A 15,656-nucleotide genomic window follows, 5' to 3' on the forward strand; every position below is an offset into this window, starting at 1 on the left:
TTGGACCAGGAATATGTTTCAAGATCACACTACACTTTTTCAAATTCTTGCAAAAGCTGGAGGAAATCCATAAATTGTAAGCGAATTACTACAACCTCACAATAACTCACAATTATCTAGCACTAGACAAAACTTTATCACAAATTACTACTACTCCATTACAATAAATAAATGGATAAAATTGCTCTTATTGACAGCCACGTCAATTTTGCTAGCTCCACCAATTCTTTAGTCTTCTCAATCATTCATTCTTTAATTAATCTATTTTGCAGGTAGTTGCAAGAATTTCTTGTAACAAGGCAAAACTTATTTCACCATTCTTTCTCAAATCTTCTCAACACCCATAAGTCTGGGCTTGTTTTTAATAATGTGGACTTGGGTCTGGGCTTGGAAAAGCCTGGCCCAAGCCCACAATTTGTCAAACTTAAAGAAGAAAGAGTTTAGAGGGAAAGAATTTAACAATAGTCAGTAATCACGTGAGTTTGGATATTTATTTAGATAAAAACTAATTAAAAAAATTTAACCATTTAATTTCGTTAATGACACGTCAATGGATTCTTTAAAGTTTAAGAGGATTAAAAGAGGAAATGACTAAGAGAGATTAACAATAAAGCTTGTTTTTCACAACAACCGAAAAAATGAACAATGCAATTTTTTGCATTTTTCATTTGTATTGCATATACTATATATGGTGAGGTCCATAGCTACATTTTCAAATTTTCATTTGCAACATTTATCTCGTGTAAGTATTGTGTGGTCCTTTTCCCTTGAATTATAAGGTAGCAAATATATATATTTTATTTTATTTAATTAATTTAATTTATCAACATTATTTTAATGCAGTACTTTTAAAAAATTCACTTCAATATGATTTTTTTTTTTTGGGGCTTTAACTCTTTAACCTCTTTTCAGTTTCAATTATATTTTATTCAAAAGCTACAATCAAACTTTTTTTTTTCTCCCCTAATTCGATTAACGTGATTGTGTTTTGTAGATACTTTTCTATTTTTAAAAAGATGATTTTATCCATCAAAAGAAAATAAGTCGCAATGGCCAAAACTCATCAAAATTAATATGGAATTCCACCAAACATGTCTTCACAGTTATTATTATTATTTTTTTGGTTTTGACCACGAGATATCCTGGGGAGGGCCCCAACTGTGGGAAGCACCTTTAAGCTCGTACCACAACCCAGACTAGAAGTCCCCGCTCGAACCGAGAGGCACAGGTTCTCCTAACAAAGGCGACTTCCCTGCGACTCGAACTGAGGAGCAAACCCAATCAAGCCACTTAAGGGGACTCCATTGCCAGTGGAGCCAACACTTTGTTGGTATGTCTTCACAGTTATTTACAAAACAGACTACCCAATATGTATTTAATTCAAAAATAACATTTGAAACTTATTATAAACAAACACGTTTTATCTTAGATGGCTTTAATTTGTAGTTGAACCACACGGATCTTTATGCTTTCCAGCTTCCAAGTACCTTGAGATTCAAGCAAAATGAGGCTGTAACGGTCAGTTTACTCTTTATTTGCACTGCTTCAATCGGTCACTTTCAAAACAGATTTTTAACCTAATAATTCATGCCTCACATGGTTGCTTCAACATGCATAGCATTTTTCCAGTAAATAAACTCATTCATAAGTTTTGTACCTTAATTAGAAACAGCGATAGAATTAGTTCAATAACTGCTAGCTCGTTTCTGATCCTTTTCATCAATCAGAATTTCATTAATTGAATCTTGAATTACATATGTTTTGCATTTACATTCAGAGGGGGCACACTGAAATATTATGGAAGTAATCAATTTACAAAATGTACCTTAATTTTCTCTCCTATAGAACAACCACAAGCTAATAATGATAATGTCTTTATTCTACCATACAAAGTAGGCACAGAGTACATTCCTTCAGCTAAGCTCCTGTTCAAAACACAACACCCATATTCAGTTGTTTATCTTATATTGTCAATTGCATGCATGTAAGGCAACTTTAATTGATCACCATGCCTTGTTATTTTTCACTGACCTAGGGTGACGGTGATGAGAATTATTATTAAGCAAGAAAAGCTTCTTCAAGACCTTCATAAACACGACAATGCTAGGCTTTTTAGCAGCAGAAAAAATTGCTCCATTCCCGTTTTTGGACAACTTCAAAGCTCGAACACGCCCCAATTCCACCGAATGATCGCCACCTGAACTTTTTATAGCTTCCATTGTTGACACTTCTTCATTGAAATAATCTTCCCACAAAATGTCCATTTTATTCTCTTCTTGATCATCTTCAGTTTTGTAGTGATAAGTGTCTATATTCGAACAGCTCTTCCTTTGCTTGCAATATTCTTCGTTTGATAATTTATTGCAAGAAGAGTGATGGTTTGGAGAGGCTGCTGGTGAAAGATGCCACAAAGGAGGAGAATCAATGGAAGAAGGGTGAGTTTCTGTGATGATTGGGAAGCTGAATTCTCCTTCTGTGGTACTACAGGCCATGGCTATCGAGTTTATCAGCCTCTTTTGTACATCGATTAAGCGGATGGCCAGAAAGAGTGAGAGATGTTGTGCTGGGTTTGTTTGGAAGTTCGGTGGTGTGGGTTTTGGACGATTTAGTTCAACTGCTTCAACAAGTTTAGAGAGTCCCCCTCTTCCTTTGCTCTTGTTATTTTGATGAAGAATCAAGGTTCGTGGCCCCACTTTAGGCTTCTCTTAGGTGGGTCAACAGTTAAAAGAAAAATAATAATGATGAAAAAATGATGACTAATTCATTATATGCATATTTTTTTATCTTGTCACGTATTTATCATATGCATTTCTCAACCAATCATTAAAAAAAAAACAAAAAGTACATGTATGAAAATAATTTAATGAAAGATAATATGCAGCCATAGTATCAAGATTTAACATTTAATAATAATATTGAAATCCATGAAAAGTTTGGTCGTTTATACCAATTCCAACGCAAATTAAGTGTTTCGCTTGATTGAATCCATGAGCATTTATGTTTTAATGATATTATGAAGAAATGGTGAAAAGGGAATGAATGGGGAAAATTCTAAATGAATAGGCAGTGAAGGACATCTCATCTAACGCCGGATTGATAGGTGAGATTTGTTCTTTTCTATTGCATAATTTTTCCACAATGAGGATTGACTGTAATGCTTTGAAAGGGACTTGATGCATTTCATGTTTGAGGATACACAACACACCCAATGAGAAGAGCACACGTCTTGACGGGAGAGAAAAGCCAACAAATGGGTGTGTACGGGGGTTGGCTAAAGCTGGATCTGTAAGTTACCGTAAATTAGCCAGCTCCTTGTTTGATCAATTTATTTTTAGGCAAAACCCGCTCTACGCCGTATAAGTAGGTCAAATTGAGCTACCGATAAGACCTTATATACTTATTAATTTAAAAAAAAAACAAAAACAAAATAGCATCCATCCGTTACAAGTTTGATGTTTGACGTTGTTAGATGCCATGAACGGCCAACACATTACTTGATAGGCGTCATGGGGTAGGCATACAAGCTGTGTATTCCAACTCTGTAAGAACAGTGTTATTGTCGTGACTTGCGTGATAATGTCACCATGTATCCATTAATGAAAAGGAAAATTTTGATTGGAAATCATTGCAGCAACAAGTTCGAAAGATTTGTGTATAAACTCAGAAAAGTTGAAGCTGCCTGTAAGCACAGACCATTTCCATTTGACAGTGGGACAAGGATACCAAACATGGTAGTACCCAAGCAACCGCTAATGAAACAGGGGATCATCCATCTCAATTTTGAAGCCAGAACAGCCGAGGAACTCCAACATTTCTTAGTAGTTTTCAAAGCTAAATTACACTGTATAAGACACATGCTCAAAAATACAATTTCTGCGGAAGCTAAAATGTGTGTATCAGTGGCTGAGTGTGAGTTTTCATTAGAATCTCAGATGAGAAGTCCTGCTGCCATCTTTGCCCATCATTTTTATAAAAAGTTGTGCAGGGGCAGCACAACACGTCAGGAATGTGGAATATACAGGTCGATGGCAGCAATGCCTCCGCAAAAGCGTGCAAGACACTGAGGATATGAACCAAAAATATACAACTATGACGGGCGCATGTTGTCTTGACGCCTTAGAGGCATACCTTCGGGATCATAAGCATTCTCGTCTGAGTGCTTAGACATGCGCATTTGGATAGATGCTGATGAACCTGCAAAAGGAGCATCGTTTAAGTAATGTTGATTCCATCTAGGAACCAAAAGAGAATTACTCAATATGTCAACAAAAAACAATGAAAACACACCATCAACCGCGTCTTTTGTTTTGTGAAGAAGAAAAGTCCCAGAAAGAATCGTGACAAACCCACATATTTCCGTGACAATTTGAGTCGGATTTTGTCTATCCCAATCCTGTATCAAACAAAAACCAATGATAATATACATCTGAAAAGGTACTATTAATTTTTTTCTTATTAATGACAGTGCCATGATAAGTTAATTAAGAACTCCATTAATTAATAATATGCCAAAAAAATGCATATTTAATGTGACTAAAACTTTTAAGGTGGAAAAGTTACGCTGACGAAAGTAATCTGAATAACATGATGTGATGCTGAATCAATAATATTCTGTGCAATTGTGTTTTGACATGATAGGACACTAGATGACATCTAGTTGAACAAAATACAGTCTATAATAAATCATTCATGGGAATGAAATTACCTTAAACATGATTACACTGGCCAGAATAGTTAATGATGTAAACATCACATAGTATATAGGTGATACAACAGCCGTGTTGAACGTATCAAGAGCCTGCAAATTTAAAACACAATGTCAATATGTAATTGCAGTAGAAAACACTTCAACAAAGACAAGCATAATTAACTACCAGAATTTTATTGGTCATAAAAATGAAGAGGTCAAAGAGACTGTTCAGAATCGTGGAAAGTAATCATCAGTGGCATAATGGTCTAATATTACTGCGACAGTGGTTTCTAATTTATTTAAAGCAAAAGGGAAATCCAAAGAAACTGCCACAGAACGTTGGTCCTGAACCAACTCTTAAACAGCATAGCATCAAGAATAATTGACACCGACTAAATAGGATGGTGTCAGGCATCCCAAGGACAATAAAAAACTCTCCCCCAGTACGTGGCAAAAAGTCCAGCTTACCAAATAGAGGCATTAAAACCGTAGACTTCCATGAGCAACAAAGCATCAACTTTCAAAATTTTAATGCAATGGTGCACTTTTAGATACTTGATATCACAGATTTATTAACTGGAAGCCTCTGTGAGGCTCAAGCGCACATAATAGATTCACACAAAAACAGAAATAATGACGACAAGACAAACTCATGTGCCATAAAATACTCAATTCCATTCTTGGGCAACCACAACCCAGGATTCAACAACATTAACAAGATTCATCAGAAAGCGACTGATGATAAGACTGTATTAGTTCAAATTTCAGATAATGTCAAAAATCTCCAAAGAATGAATTACCTTGTTCAAATAGTTCATTTGAGTAATTACACAGACAAGCACAATCATGGTAAATATCCATGTTTGAGGATATATTAACTGATTCATTCCTTCAAATGTTAACTTTAGAGCAATTCCAAGAGCCTTAACACTCATAACCTGTTAAGAGTAATTGACAGGGTTACATTAACAATAGATTAATAGGTAAAAATAGAACTTTGACATAGAGAAAAATATACAAGTAGACAAAAGCTGGGTGGCAACTGAAAACTTACCGACAGTGAGCCCACAAGTGAACAAACTCCAATGTAGACCATTACATGCGTCTGCCCATACTCTGGTATGAATTGAACGACGAGTACAAAAACTGCAACTAGAACCAAAGCTGCATACAGAAGAAAAGCTGCAGGAGACAGAAGAAATATTGCATTACTTTTTAAAACCATACTCAAGAGATGAAAAGATAATAATTTATCATACACTTGATGCAGAATAAAGATGATATTTAGATCTTTAGGGCTTTATAATTATTATATATTTCATTCACGTGTTTAAGAAATATTTCATTTCCTTAAGCAGTATTGTCGGTTGAGTAGATTTTATATTTCATTAAATTTCCTAAATATTGAGTTCTTGTTTTGTTTAGAATTTGGCCAGTATAAATAGGACCTCAATCGGTCATTCCATCGTTTTCCAAGCAAAGCATGATGATTATTGGAATAAAATTATGATTTCCATGCTTGATTTCCTCTGGTTAATTTCTTCTCTAGATTTCTGGTCTCTCACTTAATTCTTCTATGGCTTCCTCCATTTCATCAAAATTTCTCTCCTTTCTATCTGTGTTTTCTTTGTGGGAAACTCATCTACACCAATACTACAGCAACAACTTAAGATCTATGTATGAGGGATTTCACTGTTAGTTTTCAGTAAGATCAACCTGGCTCCGTTGCAAGATCCCAAACTTCCGCAACAGATTCGATCACACGTTCTTGAGGAGCATGTAGAACAATTGTGGTTGAACCAACAACACATAGAACACAACCTAGCATCCCAAAAATGTGCAATCTCTCCCTTAAAATAATATGTGCAAGAGCAGCACTGCAAGAAATTTTGGAAGTTAGCATTTAACATCAGATATTTATAATAGCACATATTGGATCCTTCATCTTACCTAATAATGATGCTGAGTGCACCTAGAGGAGTGACCAAAATAGCTGGAGCAAATGCATAAGCAGCAAAATTCGCAATTTCCCCAACAATCACTACCACATGATAGTTTCTATGTCAGAATGCAATTTCTAACTTAAAAGTTTTTTATTTTAATTTTAAATCACTGTTAGGAAGAGAAGTATGGCCAAGAGCACTTGGGCCTATAAGATTGACTCCAGAGTATATGAAAGACCATAACATGTGCATGCACATATACATAAACATGTACGTACAGTTATTACAACAGATGGAACATATATTTTTTAAAATCTTAGTTCCACCTCTGCCTCAAACAACAGTACAGGGGACAAACCTGGTAGAAGCTAATGTCAACTTTCTAAAGAAAGGGGAAAAAATAACTTTGAATGCCACTTAATAGATGCTTAAGATTCTCAAAGTCAAATGAAATGCATTCTTTTTTTTTTTTTTGGGTATTTCACAAATCAATTTGAAATATTTGAGTGAATGGAACTAAAAACCAAACTTGAAAAAAGAGAACCAGTATAATTCATAGGAGGGGAAAAAAAAAACTACGCAAACTTACTTGCTATCATGCCAACCCACCAAAGTGGCTCATATAGATAAGAATAACCTCCAACACCTGCAACAAACAATCATCCTATTTTAAATACAAAATGCTTATACAGAATGAACTTTGAACTCTGCACCAAAAATCTACACCATGGAACTAAGAGTTAAGCAAATACCCTGTAGCTCAGATGGAGCCAATCCCAAAAGCTCATAATTCAAATATATAAAAATAAAAATCATAACGTCAATACAAAACCTGGCCGAATTCAAACATTAGCATCAACTCTGCCCAAATGCTAAACAATTCAACGCTGTTTTAGTTCAAACAGAATCCACTAACAAGCTGAAGCCCCTAAAACCCAACAACACTGATACCAAGAACTCCATTCATTTTTTCACACTCAAAGAACAATCTTAAACAGAAACCCAGGCTTAAAAGGGTTAAAAAAAAAATTGCCCATTCCCTTCTTTTAAACAATGCTGTCCCACAATATGAAAGAATCTAATCAGCCCACCAAAATTCGATCAAAATCATACAGAACTCAAACTAAACTCATAATCAGCGCAATTAAATTAAAAAAAAAAATGAAACTAGCAAGTATTCAACAGCAAAAATAGCAAAAAAAAAAAAAAAACTTTTTTCAATCAAAAATAGAAACGAACCTGCCCTAACACCAGAAGAGCCAGCTTTTTTCAAGCCCTTCTTTTTAACAATGAAGCTGGCACCAATGAAGAAGCTTGATGACAGAGCCAATACCAAACCCTTTACATTATCAGATGACATTCCTCTGTAAGAGTCCCGCCAACTACCCACCGAAGATTCATCCATTTTTGTTCAATAACCCCCACAAAATCAATTCTTTATTTTTTTTCCTTTTTTTCTCATTAAAAACACAGCTTATTACCTTCAGTGTCAATTTCATCCATGGAAACCAACAATACTCCTGATGAAGATCGTGATCCGTGAGAAACCCAAACCCAGATGGGAGACAGACAAAAAATGGCTTTTTGATGCGAGACCGTAAATTGCAGAGACGAAAACGACTGGGGACTAAACTGATTATTTATTTATTTATTCTGTTTTGGTTTAAGAATTTTTTTTAAGAGTAAAATTTTCTTCTTTTTTTTTTTTAATCCAAGAAGAAAGTGTTTAGTATTTTAATCATCACAATCAAATAAAATATTAGCACACGATTGAGAGTAATAATTCTCTGCACTTACAATTTTATAAAGTTACTGGTTTGTTATTTGTAATTATCAATTTTTTAACCATAAATTAGTAATTATGTAAACATAATTTAGCATTAGTAATTATCTAATAATTATGTCAGGCCTCATATTGTGTTAAATTATTAATTAAATTTTATATCATTATTGTCCTTTTTAGGAATATTATATCATTATTGTTTTATAACATCCTCTTTTACCTCTTTATGTGCAAAATGGTTAATTAGGGATGGTAAAATACTCCACGGGTTTGGGGTCCCATGGAGCCCCACCCTAAATGAGAAAATTTTTTAATAATTTTTGAAAAATGAGGTGGTGAGTGGGAGAAAAGTAATTCCTAAATTGTTAACGGGGTGGGGTTTGGTATTGCACTCCCCACCCCACCCTATCCTAATCCCAATTATATATAAATATGTTTTTAATTCTTATTTAATAATTATTGTTTTATCAACTATAATGTCAATTAATAATTTTTTTTATTTTTATGTAATATAAATAGAATATGAATAAAAGAAAACCCTACAATATTTTTTAACTTTAAAATATTATTATATTTTTTTTCTTTTTTAAGGAGCTGCTCTCTTTAAATATTTTTCACTTTTAATATTATTTTAAGATATTGTTTCAAATGTTTAGAGATTTTAAAAAAAAATTTCAATACTTTATAATATGGTAATAATTTTATTTTAAGTCTCTAATTTTTAATTTACTAAAATCATATTTTTATATCTACTGTAAAATAAGTAAATAGGGAATGGAGTGGGGATGGAAGAATCATTCTCCACGTGGGGATTCCTCATCCCCAACTCACTAAATTTATTGAGAAATGAGATGGGTAATTGAAACAAAAATTTTTAATGGGGTGGGGAATGGGGTAGGCATCCCCACCCCCACCCCGCCCCATTGCCATCCCTATGGTTAATTGGATCTCACATGGAAGGGCACGACACATAGCCCAATTGACTCTTGTGAGGGCTCGCATTTTAGGCACACGGTAGCCCAGTTGCCCAAATGGTTGGCCCTCAAAAATAATTGTTTAATTTATTTAGAAGTATGAATAAGTGATATTTTTTATCATTAGAAAAAACAGTTTCTAGATTAACAAATTTATCTGTTTCTTTATTAATATTCCCGGTATTCACTTAATTTTATTTAAAGACATTTGCAGTCGTTAGAATCAGTCGGATAGAGAAGCAACAAGTTTTAAATTGAATCTTTTTTCCCATCATTATCTAAGAGGAATTACTATTAGGACTAATTTGCATTTCAAAATATTGACACCTTCCCTGCAATTTTTATCGTATGCTCCTGTTTGGTGATGTTAAACTTATAAAATTCAAATACAAATTTGTATCCTAATTGATGTGGCGTGACATTATATGACAACTAGTTTATACCTGTCATTTTTATAATATTTTTATTACCTATTCTTAATATCGATACTTTAGCATAAAATATCAGTCTTGAAAGAAAGTTTTTATTTTTTCAAAATTTAACAATAATGAAAAAATGAAAAGAAAAGTCTTATTAAGGTACTCTAAATAGGCCCATACAGATATGACAAAATAGTTATCAAATAATTTTATCTAGATGGTCAAAGGAGTTTGAATTTCAAGGAGGTAAGAATTAATTTTTTTTAGTACATAAGACTATTGCTTAAGAGTACAACTTATATTATATGAGATTACAATTGATATTTACAAATCATACCATTACTAAAACTAGTTTACATCAACTCTTATGAAGCATTGATTATATTTTTACCATCTCTAATATTCGAGAATGTCTACTCCACTTACATTTCAAAAGGAAGAATATTATCTTCACTTAAATTGAGTAAGGAAATTAAACTCCCACAATGCATTGTGAGGGCTCGAATCTATAGCCTCACAATTCTAAGGTTTGAATTATAACCACTAGGCTAAAGAATTAAAAATTTGATTTGACTTTATCCACCCTCCCTTAACTTAGAAACACAAGAAAAGATGAAAATCAAATTGCTTAGTTTCATTTTTCATTCTTTTAATGAGGGTATGTAGCCATTCCCTAATTTGATGTTGATATTGCAACTTTAGGCAAGGATGGAAAGTCTTTAACCCACAATTGCAAGGAACCTTGGCTGAAATTTCATCCAAACTCCTTTTTTTTTTTTTTTTTCCGTTGTCATCATCCGGCGGTCAAAGTCACTATCTAAATGGAAAAACAAACAATTCGTCGGGTCATTTTCAAAAGACTCAAAAAGTCATTTGCACAAACGCGTTCATTCATTTATTCCAGTCAATGTGGGCTCTCATCACCTTTAGTCAGTCCGCCGTTCTTCAATTTCGTGTTTTTTTTTTTTTTATTTTCCCTCCGGCTCTCATACGCACACCGAGCCAATGCCAACCAACGTACATTACTATCAAGAACCAATAGGATAAAGCGGGAGAGAGCTTTAAACATGCTCCCTTCCAGTCATGATTTTAGATTGATGAGCTGCCTACCTCCTTTTCTTTTAAAATTGATTAGCACATACCAACTTCTTAAAAGCGCTTGGGAGCGTAAAAATATAGACCTAATTTGGAGAATATTAGGTGATAACAATGAGGTTATGGATATCAAACATATAACACGACACACAACACACAATTTACGAATGTATTTTTATAATTCTCAAAGCTAAAATTTAAAACTTTTACTATTTTTATAAATTTTAATAGGAGTTAATTAATAATTTAAATAATTATTTTTTCTTTAATAATTATTTAGAGACCCTTTAATAAAATACAAAACACGATATGAACCGAATAATCCCACGAAAATTACACGGTGAGAGGTGTAAAATGTGCCGTGTCGATATCATCTTCTTCATCATGCAAAATATCTTCATTTTCTCACTTTGGAAGAAGACTAGACCGAAGTGTGGGTAACGAGTTTTCCGTCCAAAAGCAATTTTAGTCAAAAGTCAAAAAATCAAATTTAGAATTTTTTTTTAAAAAGGTGGGTCCCACGTTATTGTCAGTCAGGTCTTCGCGGTAGCAGTCTCCAGTCTACTCAACTCCACTCCCAACAACACGCACGAAACGAAACAACCATTTTCTTACCGAGAGGGCAAAATACAGTCAACCCCTTGATTGTTCGTAAAATACTACAAAAAAAATAGAATATTCTCATTCTTTATTAAATGTCTCTCAAGTTTTTAAAAACTTAACAATAAAGTCCATTCTAATCGAATTTCATCAACTGCCGTTAGCTAGCGCTCAATAAAATTATAATTGTGGACACTACACCTCATCATAAAAGAAAAGTACTGATTCAGCTCTGAAAATTACTAGTTATATTAGAAATATAATTTAAAAATTGATATAATTAGTTAAATTTAAAATTATTAAGAGTGCATTCAAAATTAAGATGTCTTGGATTTTAATATAATAGGTACCATGTAAATGAATAGCAGGCTGCAGGCATGGCAAACGCTAAGCCGGCAGCCGCTGGATCAATTAAATAGACTTTACTTTGGACTTGTTCACCATGACCTATTAAAAACATACTATATTGCGAGATCTTGCCAAAATTTATAACAAAACAAAGGACCTAAATGCATTTTTTACGTCTCTCAATCTCTGCAATAAATCTTCCCTCCTTCCAAGGCGAGAAAAAAAAAACACCAAACCTTAAACAAATTTTCTATTCTGTGCCTGCTTTTCCTCCTTCTTGTCGTCGTTCTTCTGCCTCTTCCTCTTCTGTCTCCCCACACCTGAAAGATAAGAAAAACGCACAGTATTAATTCAAATCTCGACGCTCCCTTGCTGAGCTAAAATGACGCACAGGCCTATCCAAAACATACACATAATAATCTTGTCTTTCTTCTTCTTGTTATGTTCTTTTGTGGTGAGTCAACTCTCTTCAAACCAAACAAGCACCATGATCAAACTTTCCCGGCTTCTAAACAGTTCGGTTACATCATGGGATGTGAACAATGAGCCAAACCCATGTTCGTGGAAAGGTGTTAATTGCAGCAACTCTCTGATAACTCGGCTATCTTTATCTGGCTTTGGTATCTCAAGCTCAGACGTTTTGCCTGTTGTGTGTCAGCTTGGTTCTTTGCAGTCTCTTGATGTCTCTGACAACCAGTTGAGCTCAATTCCCAATGAGTTCATGCAAAGCTGTGGAGGAATTGATGGGCTGAAGCTGTTGAATTTTAGCAAGAATGAGTTAGTTTCTTTGCCTACTTTTAATGGCTTTGCTGGATTAGAAGTCTTGGATTTTTCTAGCAATAATTTGAATGGAAACATTAACTTACAATTTGATGAGCTAGTTAGTCTCAAAAGTTTGAATCTTAGTAAGAATAAGTTTAATGGGTTTCTTCCTATCAATCTTGGAAAAACCAAGGCTTTAGAGGAGCTTGTACTTTCTGGGAATGCATTCCACGGTGAAATTCCTAAAGGAATTGCTGATTATAGGAATTTGACCTTGATTGATCTTAGTGCTAATAATCTTTCTGGGTCTGTTCCTGATAGAATTGGAGAACTTTCCAAATTGGAAGTTCTAATTCTCTCTGCCAATAACTTGGATGGTAGACTTCCCACAAGCCTTGCTAGCATAACAACATTATCGCGTTTTGCTGCAAATCAGAACAAATTTTCTGGTCCAGTTCCTGGTGGAATCACAAGGTTTCTGAGGAATTTAGATCTTAGTTATAATAAATTGTTGGGGGTGATTCCAATAGACCTCTTGTCACATCCCAATTTGCAGACTATAGATTTGTCTGTTAACATGTTAGAGGGTTCACTTCCTCAGAACATGTCTCCTAACTTGGTGAGGTTGAGATTGGGAAGCAATTTGCTCATTGGGGAGATCCCTTCTACAACATTTACGAGTCTTGAGAAGTTGACTTACTTGGAGCTGGATAACAATTCCTTTACTGGAATGATACCTCAGCAACTGGGCAGTTGTCGAAGTTTGACCCTCTTGAATTTGGCTCAAAATGAACTCAACGGTTCATTGCCGATACAATTGGGTTCTCTTGGGATCCTTCAAGTTATGAATCTTCAACTCAACAAGCTCAGTGGAGAGATCCCCAGTCAATTTTCTCAACTTAAATTGTTGTCAACAATGAACATCAGCTGGAATTCACTGAGTGGTTCAATACCTTCTTTCCTCTCAAACTTGACAAATCTTGTAAACTTGAACTTACGGCAAAATAATCTCAACGGTTCAATACCCAACTCTATCACGAACATGCGTTCTCTGATAGAACTCCAACTCGGAGGAAATCAACTAAGTGGAACAATTCCAATGATGCCACCAAGACTGCAGATTGCTTTAAATCTGAGCAGCAACCTCTTTGAAGGACCCATCCCAACCACATTTGCTCGGCTGAATGGGTTAGAAGTTTTGGATCTCTCGAACAATAGATTCTCAGGTGAGATTCCACAATTGCTGGCTCAAATGCCAACCCTGACACAGCTTTTACTTACTAATAATCAATTGTCGGGGGTTGTTCCCAAGTTCAGTAAGTGGGTTTCGGTTGACACAACGGGAAACCTGAAACTCATCAATGTAACAGCACCAGACACTTCCCCAGAAAAGAGAAGAAAATCAGTAGTTGTGCCTATTGTTATTGCCCTTGCAGCTGCTATTCTTGCTGTTGGGGTAGTCTCAATCTTTGTTCTATCAATTTCAAGGCGCTTTTACAGGGTTAAAGATGAGCATTTACAATTAGGAGAAGATATTTCTTCCCCTCAGGTCATTCAAGGCAACCTTTTGACAGGAAATGGAATACACAGGTCAAATATTGACTTCACCAAAGCCATGGAAGCAGTAGCTAATCCTCTGAACGTTGAGCTCAAAACTAGGTTTTCAACCTATTACAAAGCTGTCATGCCTTCTGGAATGAGCTACTTCATTAAGAAGCTTAACTGGAGTGACAAGATATTCCAACTGGGTAGCCATCATAAATTCGACAAAGAGCTAGAGGTCTTGGGGAAGCTGAGCAACTCAAATGTCATGACGCCTCTGGCTTATGTTTTGGCTTCGGATAGTGCATATCTATTCTATGAATATGCTCCAAAGGGTACCCTTTTTGATGTTCTTCATGGCTGCCTGGAAAATGCTTTAGATTGGGCTAGCCGATATAGTATAGCAGTTGGAGTAGCTCAGGGTCTCACTTTTCTACATGGATTCACCTCTAATCCAATTCTCCTCCTCGATTTATCTACCAGAAACATTTTCCTTAAGTCACTGAAAGAGCCACAAATTGGAGATATTGAGCTCTGCAAAGTGATTGATCCCTCAAAGAGCACTGGCAGCCTCTCCACAGTTGCTGGGTCAGTAGGCTATATTCCTCCAGGTAAACCTTTCTCCTTATCTTATAGTCAAAGAGTGCTTTTCAGTTAATTACTTGCATTTAAATGCATCTTCCCCCAACCCCCCACACACAACAAACTTGAAAATCATGTAATTCCAATATTGTCTATTGGATGGTTTCAAATATGCTGTTTAGCCTTTGTTGAGGGCTCTATTGTGTTCGTTGCAGAGTATGCTTACACAATGAGGGTAACAATGGCGGGGAATGTTTACAGCTTTGGAGTTATTCTTCTGGAGTTGCTGACAGGAAAGACTGCAGTTAACCAGGGTAATGAATTAGCCAAGTGGGTACTCCGTAACTCAGCACAGCAAGATAAGTTGGATCACATCCTCGATTTCAATGTTAGCAGAACATCACTTGCCGTCAGGAGCCAGATGCTTACTGTTCTTAAGGTTGCTGTTGCCTGCGTTAGTGTCTCGCCTGAAGCAAGGCCAAAGATGAAGAGCGTGCTACGGATGCTTTTGAATGCAAGATAAACACTTGGATGATAAAAAATGATACTCCTCAACACAACATTGCCTTGCCTCCGCGTTATATTTTACTTAGCAGTAGCACTAGCATTCTATACATATGATGATTATTTGAGTTTTGATGTATCCCTACTATCATGTAAACGAAAAGCACAAGTATGGCGGTTCTGTAAGCCTGATGTAAAAATTATCACATATGAAGATTTTTTATATATATTACGCGTAGCAGGTACAGGATAGTAGTTTCAATTTCATTTTCCCCTAATTCAAATACAAGTGGCAAGTTAAAGAACTGAAGCCATTTCCAAACATAATTCACATTTTCTTTTCAACCAGAAGCTGCAAGCCAGACTTGACTCTAGAAATAAATTTTCCCATAACAAATCAAAATAAGCACTTCT

The 15,656-nt window shown here is 35.1% G+C and overlaps 3 protein-coding genes across 3 annotated transcripts; 1 reads left to right on the top strand and 2 right to left on the bottom strand.

Moving 5' to 3' along the window:
* Positions 1 to 1,701: 1,701 nt before the first annotated feature.
* LOC127902694 (uncharacterized) lies at positions 1,702 to 3,190 on the bottom strand. Its single transcript, XM_052442467.1, has 2 exons — positions 2,032 to 3,190; positions 1,702 to 1,925 (listed from the first exon to the last, which is right to left on the bottom strand). Exons 1-2 carry the CDS (start codon positions 2,490 to 2,492, stop codon positions 1,808 to 1,810), a joined length of 579 nt encoding a protein of 192 aa, XP_052298427.1. The 5' UTR covers positions 2,493 to 3,190; the 3' UTR covers positions 1,702 to 1,807.
* A 490-nt stretch (positions 3,191 to 3,680) lies between these two features.
* On the bottom strand, positions 3,681 to 8,334 carry LOC102626674 (probable magnesium transporter NIPA4). The gene is made up of 9 exons (XM_006473138.4): positions 7,873 to 8,334; positions 7,223 to 7,279; positions 6,641 to 6,731; positions 6,407 to 6,567; positions 5,745 to 5,872; positions 5,491 to 5,628; positions 4,706 to 4,798; positions 4,288 to 4,393; positions 3,681 to 4,194 (listed from the first exon to the last, which is right to left on the bottom strand). The coding sequence occupies exons 1-9, from the start codon at positions 8,036 to 8,038 to the stop codon at positions 4,088 to 4,090; spliced, it is 1,047 nt and encodes a 348-aa protein (XP_006473201.2). The 5' UTR covers positions 8,039 to 8,334; the 3' UTR covers positions 3,681 to 4,087.
* A 3,696-nt stretch (positions 8,335 to 12,030) lies between these two features.
* Positions 12,031 to 15,469, top strand: LOC102626967 (probable leucine-rich repeat receptor-like protein kinase At2g33170). The gene is made up of 2 exons (XM_006473139.4): positions 12,031 to 14,767; positions 14,954 to 15,469. The coding sequence occupies exons 1-2, from the start codon at positions 12,235 to 12,237 to the stop codon at positions 15,259 to 15,261; spliced, it is 2,841 nt and encodes a 946-aa protein (XP_006473202.2). The 5' UTR covers positions 12,031 to 12,234; the 3' UTR covers positions 15,262 to 15,469.
* The last annotated feature ends 187 nt before the right edge of the window (positions 15,470 to 15,656 follow it).

The sequence above is a fragment of the Citrus sinensis genome, chromosome 5 (genome assembly GCF_022201045.2).
Source record: "Citrus sinensis cultivar Valencia sweet orange chromosome 5, DVS_A1.0, whole genome shotgun sequence".
Lineage (NCBI taxonomy): Eukaryota > Viridiplantae > Streptophyta > Magnoliopsida > Sapindales > Rutaceae > Citrus > Citrus sinensis.

Bases quoted from the DNA above. Each gene is read 5' to 3' on its own strand.
- LOC127902694 (XM_052442467.1), bottom strand. From the start codon at position 2,492: ATGGCCTGTAGTACCACAGAAGGAGAATTCAGCTTCCCAATCATCACA. The intron at 1,926-2,031 runs GTCAGTGAAAAA...TGTTTTGAACAG, and splicing joins TCTCATCACCGTCACCCTAG to GAGCTTAGCTGAAGGAATGT.
- LOC102626967 (XM_006473139.4), top strand. From the start codon at position 12,235: ATGACGCACAGGCCTATCCAAAACATACACATAATAATCTTGTCTTTC. The intron at 14,768-14,953 runs GTAAACCTTTCT...TGTTCGTTGCAG, and splicing joins AGTAGGCTATATTCCTCCAG to AGTATGCTTACACAATGAGG.
- LOC102626674 (XM_006473138.4), bottom strand. From the start codon at position 8,038: ATGGATGAATCTTCGGTGGGTAGTTGGCGGGACTCTTACAGAGGAATG. The intron at 5,873-6,406 runs GTTGATCTTACT...TGTCTCCTGCAG, and splicing joins GGATCTTGCAACGGAGCCAG to CTTTTCTTCTGTATGCAGCT. The intron at 4,799-5,490 runs GTAATTCATTCT...TTAAATTTGCAG, and splicing joins AAATGAACTATTTGAACAAG to GCTCTTGATACGTTCAACAC.